The 14,610-nt window shown below is 37.2% G+C and overlaps 1 protein-coding gene across 1 annotated transcript in view; it reads right to left on the minus strand.

The window, feature by feature from the left end:
• Nucleotides 1-8,652, minus strand: part of Pigk (phosphatidylinositol glycan anchor biosynthesis class K) — a 96,759-nt gene extending 88,107 nt beyond the window's left edge. Inside the window, exons 1-2 of the mRNA XM_004841422.3 lie at nt 8,495-8,652; nt 3,707-3,760 (exon numbers count right to left, since the gene is read on the minus strand). Of these exons, the coding sequence (XP_004841479.1) occupies nt 3,707-3,760; nt 8,495-8,584 (144 nt within the window). The 5' untranslated portion in view covers nt 8,585-8,652. The remainder of the gene's footprint in view (nt 1-3,706; nt 3,761-8,494) is intronic.
• Nucleotides 8,653-14,610: the final 5,958 nt, after the last annotated feature.

A 14,610-nucleotide genomic window follows, 5' to 3' on the forward strand; every position in this document is an offset into this window, starting at 1 on the left:
CCTCAAACAAGTATGCAAAGCTATGTGCTCTAGGGTTTTCCCTACAACATTGCCTGAATTAGCAAAAATGAAAACCAAAAGCTAGAAGCCAAATCACTACCAGAAAATCTAGTAAAAAATCTACATGTTCCCTCATGGGAAACAGAAAAAGCATAAAACAATTTCTATCTGAATTAATCATATAAAAACCAGTATTTTCAGTGTCTTTTCTGCATATATAAAAAGCTTTTTGCATCTATTATGTTATTAAAGAGCATACACCTAACGAACTAAGCTCATTTTCACAACCAACTTATTATACAGAAAATTAAGGTGAGCAAATATAAGCTACCAGGAAATACAAACTTAATAGAAGTTATCAAATATTCCCTGAATGTAATTTTTAAAATGCAAGTTGTAAAAGGGGCACATGCTGTGGTCCATTAATCTTCTGAGAAGAGGGAAAGAGTAGACACAGATGTGATTACACCCACTGGAAATGTCTGACAGGATATACAAGAAACTGATAATAGTAATTATCCTTAGAGGGTAAAAGGGAGGGCCAAAACGGGAGCGATAACTTTGCAGTTGATTCATTTCCTTGCTGCAATTTTGCTGTCCACTCCTAAGTATGGATTACCTTTTACCATTTTTATTAAACACAGCAAAAAGGTTTATATAAAACAGATTAGAAAACAAAATGGAACCCAATTTTCCTTCTGTTGCCCTCTGTTGGCGAGCTTCCTCAGAGAGTAAACAGGCATTTCACTCACCTCTGGTCATCTCGTCAAGACTAAATCAAATTAATTCAAACTGAGGAGAAATTGAGATTGTTAAAAAATCTCAATTTCCTAACACTGAAAGAATGCACTTTTTAGGACTTTAAGTTAGACTTGGTCAAATTTCATAATTTTCCATTTAAAAGGCACAATTTTTTAAGTTTCACTGTGTAGTACTAGGTCTAATGCAAAAATATGGGGCAAAATATAAAACCTGCAGTTGTCATGAAACTGCAGTAATAGGCCTTTACCACCCTCTGTTTTTCATCTGGAATCCACATTACTGAAATGGAAAGGGACTTACTGAGAGGTTTCCCAGACAAAGTAGGTTTTAATATGTGCGTAGCATAAGCTAACAGGGTCTTAGTTGTATAAAAGGAGTCCTCTGACAACTGGTAGTTGCACATAGGCAGTTATTCCTTCCTCTAAGAATTCTTCACAGAGACTATCATGGAAGAGCCCTTAGTTTCTTGTACATAAAGTTTACCCTTTCTAGTTGGTGGCTTGTGGCCTGGCTCCTAATAATTTTTTTCACTTTTAATCAGTCATTGAAAACCTCTCTCCTAACTTCAAGCAGCTTTTGTTCAATTCCTTCATAATCTCTCTTATGAGGAGCACCATATAGATGTTATTCTTCCTTGGAGAGCAAGAAAATGAGCCACGAACCTATCTTAAACGCGATACAACTATATTTAATACAAACATCTACACCAACTGTAACCACTCTATTTCTAGCAACCTATAGATAACTATATGCTTTTATGAAACAATTCTCAATAAACTAATAAGGCCTCAAAAATTCTGACAATCTACCTTTGGTTTTAATAAAGTGCATTATGATCTTACATGTTTGTCCTGCCCTTCTTTTAGTTGAATTCCTCGACCCACTTTCTTTACTTTCCCCCTATATTCTTACAACTCATGTTTCCCAGTTTTCTTCTTTTCCACCATAAGTTAATAATCAGCTTCCTCCCCTGTCTCTTTGAACTTACACTTCATTTCCTTATTTCTTCTTCCTGTTGCCTCTTACTATCCTTTGAATGTGATCCCTAAACTTTGTGTGTTGAAAACTCACTCCCCAATTTCACACACTGATGGTGCTCGGAGGTAGGACCTGCGAGAGGACACCAGGGACGAATGACGCCATCGGGTGGGGCCCCCAGATGGCCTCAGAGGCTTTATAAGAAAGAGAGAACTGAGCTAGCAAATTTGCTACGCCCTCCCGCGGTCAGTGCAGCAAAACGGCTATCATCAGGTGCAGAACAGACGCTGGGGGCAGGCTCTTGGGCTTCCTCACCTCCAGAAATGTGAGCCAAATAAAGCTCTACTCTTTATAAACTACCCAGACTCAGGTATCCTGTGGACAGAAAAACAGGAAGACAACCAACCCTTTTGTATGCTTTCTCACTAAGTGAAACCTATTCTAGCTTCTAACGTGTAAATTTCATTAAATAGAACCCTACAGTAAAACTATCATCCAAATGTAAGAAAAGTAAAAATAAAACTGTATGAATCTAGACAAATTAAAATGTTAATTCATGCCAATGGGGGAAAAGGCAGAAAAATAAAAAACAGCCCAATAAGCAAATCTTAGGATCACAACAATGTAAATTAAAATAAAATTTAATTTGTTGCCAGAAGTCATGAAAGAATTAATAATACATGGTTGACTTGGATTCAGAAAAAGAAACAGTCTTTCTGGAGGGTGATCATGCTCCATGACTTCATATTTTTACGTGTAGGAACTGATATTAAAGAGAAAATTGGACAAGTTCACAAAAATCTATGTATAAGAATATTCAAAACAGTCATGACTAAAATAATAAAAAATTTGGAATCCAAATGTTCATGAACTGCAGATTATTGTACGTTCATAATATAGAAAATACAGCCTGTGAAAAATGTTATATACCTGCGCATTTACCCGTATGAAAAGGATCTCAAGACATCCTAAGACACTGCAAAACGGCAGGTATAATGATCCCAGGTGAATAAAATCATGCGTCTAACTTTATAACTTTCTTCTTTCTATGAGGAGAGATGCGAGTCACCAAAGTATGGGCTCTAGAATGTAAGACTTTAAGACACTTCCCTCTATCTTTCTTAACTGAGGTGAAATTCACATATGATTCATCTGTCTTCTTTTAAAACTTCCTGTATGATTTGAATTTCCTACAACTACAATTTATTATTTTTATAAACAAAGAATTATAAGAGTAAATCAGCCTAGAGAGCATTTATAAACTAGTATTATCAGCAAGATATATAATTACTCATTTACAGCATTAAATAATTCGACATTTTATAACACTCTTTCATTTTTTTGGTTTTTTTTTGGTACCGGGGATCGAACTTGGGTCCTCGCGCTTGTGCAGCAGGCGGCGAAACCACTGAGCTAAATCCCCGGCCCTGTTACAACACTCTTTCTTTAACAACAGTACCCTTATTTATGTTTATGCTTATTTACATGTTAAATTTGATCTGTTTTGTTTTGAGACAGTATCTTGCTATGTAGTCCAGGCTGGCCTTGAGCTCACTATGTAGGCCAGGCTGGACTCACACAGCAATCCTCCTGCCTCAGCTTCCCAAGGGCTGGGATTACAAGCATGCACCACCACGCCCAGCTCTTCTGTTTATTTACAGGGTGCCACTTGACAAATAAATGAAGGGAAAGGAGTATTATTAAAATTTTACTCCTAGATACGGTCAATTTAAAATATGGCCCAATCAAAGTAAAGAATTTGGGGCTGGGGATTTAGCTCAGTAGTTCCACCGCCTGCCTCACAAGCATAAGGTCCCGAGTTCGATCCCCAGTACCCCCCCAAAAAAGAATTTCTGTTAAAAATGTAAGAAAACAAATTTTATTTTCAAATATATGAGTCATGTAAAAATTTTCAGATACATATCTAATATGAGCAGCAAGATACATCTTTATAGAATATACCTACCAAAACAGCCCAGTTGTTTGTATGGCCACTTCTAAAAAATTGTTCTGCTTGATCCTGTCGGTCAAATAAAAGCAAAATGATTAAGAAAAAGCCACAATTTCCCAAAATAAAAACAAAGGACAATTAAGAGTCACATAAATTAAGATTCGTGTAAGTGTATGAAGATACTAGTATTTGACCTTGTGAACAAATAATCAAACTTAAACTGGAAAGCAGTTTAAGATATAATATTGTAAAAAAAAAAAAGCCCTGAACTAGAAAATCAGAGGTGTAGGTTTCCATCTTTAACCATGAGACCATGATTAAACACAGTAACCCTCACTGAGGTGCGGTACAGTACTTGCTCAGTGGTATGGTGCTTGCCTAGCATGCACCAGGCCCTGGACTGGGACAGGGGGCTTAACTTGCTCAAGACTCTTTCTGTGCAAAATGAAAGCAATGCCAGCCCCACATCACAGTGTCATTTTACAGGTCCAAAAAGATATGTGAGGAAGAGATTCAGCTTTAAAAATTACTAAGCATTATACAAATGAAAGCATAGTATATAGATCACATTTCACTATTTCCTATACCTTGAGAACTACTGAGGAAGTAAAAAGTGTGCTGTTTGGAAGCTTAACAGGCCATCAGTTAAAACCATTATCTTACCCACCATTTGCCTCACCATCATTTATTTTCTCCACTGTCTATCATCCTCACATTATATATCATTAACTTATGATGTATGTCATTGTCTCGTCCAATGGGATACAAGCTTCACTAAGACGGAGCCATGCCCCCAGTTACATTGACTAATGTACTCCAAGTTTAGCACAAAATGGATTTTGAGTATTTTTTAATGAATGAATACATGGTTCCAATGTTGCTATCTCTTGAAGAACTGAAACCACATGGATGACAGGTTCAGAATAAAAAGGTACTAAGTAAAGGTTTTAACATAAAGCTGTAAATTTCACAATTTCCTTCTAGATTGTAGCAATCACTTCCTGCAATGAGAAAGTAAGATGACAATGTTCATACCAAGAACCTCTCAGAATTAATACTTCACTTTTTGTGAAATACTATCATAAAGATGGTTTTTATCCCCATGAAATAAGACTGCTGGCTTCGACCAAAACAACTCTTGAATTTCTCACAGAAGACTTTTTTTTTTCAGGGGGCGTTTACCGGGGATCAAACTCAGGACCTTACACTTGAGAGGCAGGCAGTGGCACCACTAAGCTAAATCCCCAGCCCTCACAGAAATCATTTTAATCCTTTAATAATCATTGCTGTTGGTTTTCTAAAGTCTTTGCAATTATGCCAACTCACTCTTAATATTAAACATTAATAATCAGACAAATGTGCTGAAGCAGCCATAAAAACCACTGAATTTTTTTGTTTTTGCTGGGCAATATTACTGGAGGGCTGTTTGTTTGTAAACATTTTATCTCAAATGCAGCCAAGTCTTGCATATGCTTCTCATTTTCAATTCAGTCTTAAAATTGTGAATGACTTATTTCATGTCATGATTCCCTGCATAAAAATTCACGTTTTCCTGTTAAAATTTCATTCAGTGTCCCCATTTCTGCTATATGTTGGCTGCTTTCTTGAACTCAATTCTATATCTGATTGAACATATTCTCTAGCACACTGCCATGTACCATTTCAGAAATCTCTTACAGTAAGTCTGGATTATATATGTCATTTCCAGACATTAAAAACTTCATCATCCAACACCATCTTGACACCTGGTAAACATGTTTTTAAGTATATATCAAAGTAATAACAGATCTAAACCACAATGATCTCAGATCTGGTACCAAACAATATTAATTACTAGAACAGTCAGAATGCCTGGACTCAAATCTGGCTCTATTACTCAGTAGCTAAATAAACTTATGAAAGTTGCTAACTTCGCTATGCTTCCATTTCCCTATCTATAAAACAGTAACAATACTATCTGACTCACAGAATCCAGGAATAGTGATTTCCTAACAATCGCACAACTGTTTTAATTTTCTGCCTCACAAGAAAATTTCAAGAAGTATGAAAAATTTTTCTACTCAAATATGTATCTCCCTCCCCCTCAAACAATTCTCAGTAGCTGCCTAGATATCAACGAAAGAAACATGCTATAGTGAGTCAAGTGCGGATTTGGGAATTTGAAGACTTGAGCTGGGGTAAGTCACTTAGCTCTTTAGATTTGCCTTTTCATGTAGAAAAATGAGTCTTGACCCAAATAATCTCCAATATATTTCCCAGCAAAAGTCCAATATCAATAAGACTTCACTGAAAAATTTGAGATGGTAAAACTCTTCTGCTAGAAAACACAGTCACTGTAAAGTTATTCATCTTCATATAGTTAATGGATCATCTATTATGGGTCAGTTACCGTTACACCAGTGAGAGAGAACCAACCAGAGACCGATATTAAATCCACACAGGAGTTTATTACCGGCCGGGACCCGAGCCGAGCATCGGACTCGAGCCCCGACTGGCGGGAGACGAACATGTTTTATACACGTTTGAGGCCAACAGTTTCTAGGACACCCTATGGGATAGAACTAGTAAAGCAAGCAAAATGTACAGAAGCAGAACGTCCTGCTATTAGAACATCTGTGAAACAACAGTTGATTAATTGTTATTTCTAAAGAGACTTTCTAAGGGGAGGAAGTTTTTAGGCTTCCTCCTTCTAAGTTCATCTAAAGGGCAGGCAGGTGGGTCAAGCAGCAATACGGAGTCTGTCTTGCTAACTAGGGTCCTTTAGTTACCATGTAATGTACAATGATATGCAAATTCCCCTTTCTCTCAAGAAGGCCAGAGTTTAGTAAATAAGACAAGCATCCAAACACATTATATTACTACATAAAATTCATTAATTCATCATATTCATTAGATATCATGGGGCAGTCACTGCCCTGATTGCTCAAAAGACTAAGATGGGCAAAATTAGTCATAATACTTGCCTTCAAAGAGGTTTCTAGTGGACATACATTAAGCAAATAAGAGCAAAGTATAAATCCTGTAATAGAAATACACCCAATATTTTTTAAAAGTGTAACAGGTGGACCTGAGTAGGATGTTTTCCCTAAAAAACTGGCATGTGGGTTAAGATCCAAAAGATGAAAAAATAAAAGGAAGACAGAGAAAATGTGAGCCAATGGCAGAATTGAGCTGAAAGGTTTGAGAAATGGAAAGAAGTTTAGCATAACTAGACAGTTGAGAGGGTGAGTGAGAGCATTGGAGATGTAGGCAAGGGGCTTTGTGAGTCATAATAAAGAATCTATTCTTTATGTTTTGAGGAACATTAAGGTACATATGAGTGGCATGATCAAGATTTGCATTTTACACAGTTACTCTGGTTGCAACTCTGAGAACAGCTTGGAAAAAATAATGGCTCTAGGCAGACCGGTTGGGGAACTATTACACCTTAAGTGAGAGATAATGGAGTAAAATAGTCAAAGAATACATGGGTTGTAACAAGTTCTCTACTAACTACATATACGAACTACAAAAAGTAAAGGCAAAGGCAAGTGACAGGGAAAGGTTCTACTGAGGTTATGCTTTTATTGCATCTAATAAAGACAGAAGAAACTAGAGGAATAAAGCCTGAAAAAGCACAGCAAGTATGTAACTGCAAAAAACAACAATGGTATCCAAAATGAAGTATGTAGAATAATTCACTAGGATAAAGGAAGAAACCAGCAGGACTTCATGCTCAGGTTTTTTTTTGTTTTTCAACTGACAGCCTGAGGTCCACTGGTCATAGTACTGAAGGTGGTGGAAGGAGGTTTCCAATAAAGAATACTAGCAAAATGGGCAGGAACCAGATCATAATATTTAGACTTTATTCTGTAAGCAATGGAGAAACATTAATAGGATTCAATCAGAATAACCTGGTGAGGCTTATATTTTATGAAGACTAGCATTAATATGAGTATGGAAGCCTAGAGAAAACAACTTAATTCCAACGGTCTAGACAAGAAATGATGTAGGCATGGATTAAACCAGGGGAACTGGAGAAATAAAAGCATTTTTAAGAGTCTAGAAGACAGATTCATGATAATCACGATGTGGCATAAAGACACCATGCGGGATAAAGTTTATTTAAACTCCAGATTTCTGGGTTAAAAACAACACTTCTGGATTAGGAAATGAGAGAAGAAAAGAGGTGCTTCATTTTTCTTTCTTTGTTTTTTGAAGAGGGTAATATAAGCAAAAGATAAAACTTCAGAAGCGGATTTCCAAATATCTGCGACTAACTAGGCCTCTTAGCCAGCTGCATATGCAAGTCTGAAAATGATGCTAAAGACCGAAATTACACCACTGACGGAATCACCCGGGCCCAGGGCAGTGAAGGCGTTATAAAGAACCAAAACGTCCTGTGGCCATGTTTACAATGAGAGGGATCATGTCTCAGAAAAGGAGTGGGTTGGGGAAGCCCTGGACAAAACACCGTACCCATCCCACTCCTATCAAAAGACTGCACTGCGATGCACTTTGGTAGGAGAAAAGCAGGTGCTGCACTCCGGGGGTGACATTTCACCTGCTAGGAAGGATTGCACAGGCGTAGAAGCAATGGATCAGGTCCTCCTCGGACTCCGAGGATTTGCTTCTCTTAATTAACAGATCTAAAAGGCTGAAACAGACCGACCCTCTACTAAAGACACCCTTCCCACAGCACGCCCTGAGGCGGGCTGATGACTGCCGGAGGCTTCCCAGTGCATCTGATATCTGCAGGGCCGCTCACAGCCACGACACAGCCGTCCTCCCAGGGCTCAGTCGTCAAAAGAGCCTGACTCCTACCTCGACCTGACTAGCCACGCTGCCGAAAGACAAGAGCAAGAACGCTGCCAGGGTACTCGCGGAGCGGCTGAGAAAATAAGCAGCAGCCATGTTTGCCGGCTTCACGCTTCCGGCAGCTGCAGGGGGCGGAGCGAGTGCCGTAAAGCAGCGCGGTGGGTCGTGGGTGCTTCGTTTTGCGGCGCCGTCTCCGCCTTCTGGAGCCCCGCCCCTCACCAGGTTTTGGAAGCGGGCCCTTGGGTTTGGGTTTCCTGAGTACCTGGGAAAAGGTAGATTGAGAATATTGACTTTATGTCCTTGACCGCGTTTTCAGTTTTTGTATTGTAGAACATTACATATAAGAAAAAACTATTGAAAAATGAGGAGGAAAACCTATGAATGCACGAACTTTAAAAAACTATTTCTCTTTTTGCGTAGTGCTATCAGTTCTTTGAATGTTAAGATGTGGTGGGAAAGATAAACTTTTTGTTACAAAAGATGATAAATTTCGAGAGGAAATATAGGTAGGTGCTGCAACTCAGACTTAAGATCTATTATTAAAAGGATACAAATGGGATAGAAGAGGCAGAAAGACTCGGTGAAGGTCTTTTATTATCCTTGCTGCCTTGTGTGTGCCATGTTGTTTCTCCTCTGTGATCCCTGTTTGCCATCCCTGTCTTGGAGCCAGCTGATTGTGGACTGAAACCTCTATGAACTGTAAGCCAAATAAACCCCTTCTCCTTTAAAAGGATACAAGCACGAAGGAGTTCAATTTTTGTTTCTTCCGTTTATTCTGTAATTTTGGAGCTAAAACCTACCTCAAAGAAAGAATATGTGCATATGTCTCACCATTCTTTCTATATACCCTCAATTTTAAATTCTGCTTTTCATCTAGTATGACATAAATGTTCCCATGCTTCATAATCTTCACAATTTTTAACAATTAGTGGTAACATGAAATTTCATCCATTATTGATGGTTTCAGCCAGAAGCAATTGCCTCTCTACTAAGTAAAGCAAGTCTTCTAAATTTTACTACGAAACAATATTTTGAAGAGTATCCTTGTGTACTTGGTGTATTACATCTCTGGAATTGTTTTCTTTGGATAATTTTCTGGGAAAGAAAATCTTGGGTCAAAAGATTTGATTTTTGGATCATACTCAGGACCTTGGCTTGCAAGGCAGGTGCAGTGGCACTGAGCTAAATCCCGGGCCCTGAAAATATTTTTATAGCTATCCAGATGTTGCTTTCCAAAATGTACAAACTTAGTGTTTTCAGAATATGCAAGCTAACACAAAATTATTCCATTTTCCCCCTTAAATTCCTTGACATAAAAATGTTAACCTCAATATTGTCAAACTTGATCACTATCAATATCTGCTGTTTTTACTTGTGTTTCTGAACTATGTCTTCTGACATGAATTTTCTATTTATATCTTCATGTTATATTCATGATATATTTGCATCAGTTATTGTTAATATGTAGGACATTTTGTGTCTGTTTATTAGTCTAATAAGGATGATTTTATTACTTTAATATTGAAATTTATTAAAACCTTTTATCTAATGTTTTCCCTTTTCTAATTTTAAAATAATAGCTGTGAATTATCTTTTGTGTCTATTCCTTTATAGCATTATTTCTTGTATTTCTTTTTCATAGCTTATGTTATGACTCAATATTAATAATGTTGGTGGCAGCAACTTTTTAATATTATTTTTGTCTTATAATTAATGGTTTAGCACCTTTCCATCAGTCTATCTTTAGCTCTCAGATCAGAATACCCATTGGAATGTTGAAGTAGATTTCTATTCATCTTTGTTTTTACATTGTACCACTGGTTTGTCAAGTACAGGCTACAGGTAGCTTCGTACCTAAATAAAAGACCCTTCATTCCTAATTAAAGAACACATGTTGAAATATGATATAGCATTGCTTCTAATTTGCTTAGTCGGACCTGTTAACTATAGTCTGTGTTTAGACTAGAATTCCATTCCTTGTTCATTAAATTGTAAACTTTTTCAAGTAAGTCAATTAATTAAGACTAACCTTGGCAACTAAAGAGAAAGCAAGTATTTGATCAGAATTACACAAACCCACACATCTCTGGCTTCTTTCATAAAACTTTAAATAGATGACCCTCCCATTAAGTCACACCACAAAGTATTCATGATGTTCTTAAAATTGTACTTCAAATGATTCTACAATGAATCTCACTGACGCCAGGATCAATCTGTTTATTCTTGCCACCTCCTCTTACCTTTAATGCTTCCATATCTTCTTTTTCCTTTGATTCTCTGTCTTCCTTTCAATACAATTATGTTCTTCCATGACTGTGTTACTCATTCGCTCAACTGATACTTATTAAGCATCAGCTGTGTACCAGACACTGTCCTAGACACAGGCAACACAAGGGAGACCAAACAATTGAGCAAATTCCTGGCCACACAGATTTCACAGTTCAGTGGAGCCAGATGCTAATAGTAGGAGCATTTAAACAAATGTAAAAGCCAAACAAGAGAATTTCTACTGAGGCAATCCAGCCATTTAAGAAAAGCCAACGTAGGTTTCCCTGAGGAAATGGATTGAGCTGAAGTTAATAAGTTAATAAGTTGAAGATGGAGGAGATGGTAGAGCTGACTGGGCAGAGCAACTACCCTTACAGAAACTGAGGAAGAAAGGACCTTGAATTATTAGAGGAAATTTTAGGATGGCATTGGTCTTGCAGAAGAACAAAAGCAAGACTGCTGTCAGATAAGGTTGAATTGCAGAGCAGCTGCCACGTTCGGGGCTTTGAGGATGAGGTTATGAATTTTATCTGTATCCTAGGAGCACTATAAAAACTTCCAAATGGAAGTAATTATACTGGCTCCAATGAGGTGAATGGGTACAGGCTGAGCAGTTGGGAGATATCACTATAGTCCAGCCAATGGTAACTTAGACCAGAGTATTTAGAGTTGATAAAAATGAAGATATCTAATATAGATTTTTAAAGTTCCAACTGAAAGAACGTGATGCCTGGTTATATTTGGGAAGTAAGAGAGAGAGGACAATTTCAAAGATACCTTTCAGGTATCTGGCCTATACAACTGAATGCAAAAAAGTGCATTTTTTTAAAACAGGAACCACAGGAAATGGATCAGGGTTATGAATTATATATAAGTAAAATCTGGTCTATTTACCCAGAGCAATTTTGAAGAAACACTCACATAAACCTACTATAAATACTTTTATGACCACTAAATACATGTTACAAAATAAAATGAGTGGAAAGAATAAATTCAATCAGGATGAAAACAGGACCCCTGAGAGATTTTTCAAGGGCTTTGTACTATATAGTTTACATGGTACAGGCAAGTCCGTTTGCTAAACCAATCAGAAATCAAAGTATATGATTTAAGAATTTCATATCTAGGGCCGGGGATTTAGCTCAGTGGTTCCGGCGCCTGCCTCGCAAGCGCAAGGTCCTGAGTTCGATCCCCGGTACCAAAAAAAAAAAAAAAAAGAATTTCATATCTAGCAGCCAAAATATTTCTTTGGACATGATTAAATTCAATAAAAGCAAATTAAATATGTAATAAAAAGCAAGTAGAAAAAATAAAATAACACAGGAGCTTTTATTCCACTGTATTTGTATCATGCCATAGTTCTGATTTTGATATTGGACTCCCTTAAACTCCATTTTAACTTGGCCTGAAATACTTCCCTCCTTTCAGAGGGCCATTTAACAATAGTAGTTATTCCGCTGTAATCCATTTCCACCTTATGACCTTTTAATTAGCTTCAGACTAACCCATAATAAATTTGCTTCAATGCAAAAGTAGAACAACTACCCCCGAAAGTCTCACTGTGAATTCTGTGCTGTGATTAAAATGCCATAATGACCTGAACATAAAGTCGTGTCAAATGCTTACACAATTCAAAGTCTGCTGGCTCAGTGTAGTTCTCCCATGTCAATCAAGAAGCCACTGGTTGTATTGATGCAAAGCCATTTGATAGAGTTACTTCTCGATGAGCTGTGAATTTGCTACAAGTGCAACTGATTTTACTTAATTAATTTTGATGCGGCTGGACATTGAGTATGTCCATTAAAGATCTTGTGAGATTCTCTGAAACCTCGGGGACATTTAATAGATATTTTAACTACACTATGTGTTATAAAGTGGCATGTCCTGAAAGACTTCTCTTAGGAAGATACTGGCGTGGTGTAGGGAAGGGGCACAGGAGATACGTATCTTTTATAGAAAATTGCTAAAAGGACTTTATTGACAGAATAATGGCTCTCTAAAGATCTTTATGTCCTTACGCATAGAATTTTTTCCTGGGTTACATGGTAAAAGGGACTTTGCCAATGCGATTAAATGAAGGAGTTCAGGATGGGGAGATTGATTATATTGAACTGTGTGGCTGGACCCAGTGGAATCACAGGGGCCCGGAAAAGAGAAGGACAAGGAGGTCAAAGAAGAGATATGAAGAAGGAAACGATGGTCCAGGCTGAAGGGCCATAAGCCCAGGAATGTGGGTCGAAGAGCTGCAGAAAGCAAGGAAGATGATTCGCCCCTGGAGCCTCCAGAAGGAGTGCAGCTCTGCCAACCCATTTTGGACTTCAATCTCCAGAACTATAAAATAATGCATCATTTTATATGAGACCATTAAATCTGTGGTTATTTGTTAAGGCAATGATCGGAAGCTTAAACTTTTAACAGTGGTCACCCTCTGGAGACTTGAGAATGAAGGCTGGAGTGTAAGAGGACTTCCGCTCTCCATCCTTCAGTATTACTTCAAGCTTTTTGTTTTATCATAGGTTTATATTTCTTCTTTGATAGAAACAAATGATTATAAAAGTAGGACTAGATAATTTAAGTGAGAAAATGATAGAAAATTGTGCAGAGGGTAATATCTCAACTGTGAAAAAAGTAAGGAAGAAGCTTACTGAAATGTTACCAGCTTTTACTTGAGAACCGAGACCTCCTCAGTTCTCAGTATGGGCTTTGTATTTTCCTTTAGACTCTCAGTCACTCAAGTTATTCATGGCTCCTGTATTCTGGGCAAGTGAATGAGTTGGAAACTGGGAACACAGTGAGTATTAAGTCCCTATCCCTTCTCTCAAGGAACTTATATAGGGTAGGGAAGGCAGATATTAAATAGATATTTACACAAATTATTAATAAATTATATTTTGACAAGTTCAACAAAGGAGAAGTGCAGGGTGACCTCCTTATTACCAGGGCAGCCTAACCTAGTCAATAAATACTTTCTAGTGAACTTCACTTAGAACTAAAGGATAAATGGGAATTTGCCAGCCAGAGACAGGAAATAAAATTTTCTGCAAAGAGCATGTATCACTTTTTATCACAAAATATAAGACAATTAATATTTAAAATTTTTTTTTAAAAAAAGCTACCATTTCTCTTTCCCTTTGTGTCTGGTATCAGCAGCTGCCCAGTGCTGGTAATGGTTTGCCATCTCTGTTGATTTAGGAAAATTCAGCTCACTGCTCAGGCATTCTTGTCTCTCATTCAAATACTTCAGGGAAATGAAATATTTAAGTTAATAAACTGAGCACTAAACAAAAAAATTTAAAATAATATAATAGTTACATAGCCTCCTTGCCCAGAGCTGACATTAGGAAATTATTAGATTTATGACCTTCTGGTAGTCAGTCTATCAAAAAGAGCTTGTGAAATGCACTTAATGTTGCCCTAAGGGAAACAAGATCCCACTTCTGTGCAAGTTGAAGTTCTGTTTTTATGGGATCAAAATTAAAGAACAACACAACTGAAGAAACAAAGGATGAGAACTATTTTGAAATCAACACAAAAGTTGTCAGTAATGGAAATTTTTTCAAAGGAATTTTATAAATGAAATAATTATCACTGAATACTAAAAAGGACTCCAGACATCTTAACATCTGAATCTTTGTTTAGAATTCCCAGATGAGTAGTAATTTTCCGTACTGCAATTTGCTATTACCTTTGGGGAGAATAATATTTCTATAATAAATACACATTAGTGGTTTTTGTAGTTAATAATTATCCTCTGTAGTTAAACCAAATGAAAAAATAGCCTACTAATAAACAGCCTGCCCTCAAAAATCACTAAGTAAAATGCTATCAATTTCATTTTTTTAAAATGGAGGCAA

The sequence above is a fragment of the Heterocephalus glaber genome, unplaced genomic scaffold (assembly GCF_053883595.1).
Source record: "Heterocephalus glaber isolate CG9 unplaced genomic scaffold, H.glaber_assembly_v1.0 deba00001442, whole genome shotgun sequence".
NCBI lineage: Eukaryota > Metazoa > Chordata > Mammalia > Rodentia > Bathyergidae > Heterocephalus > Heterocephalus glaber.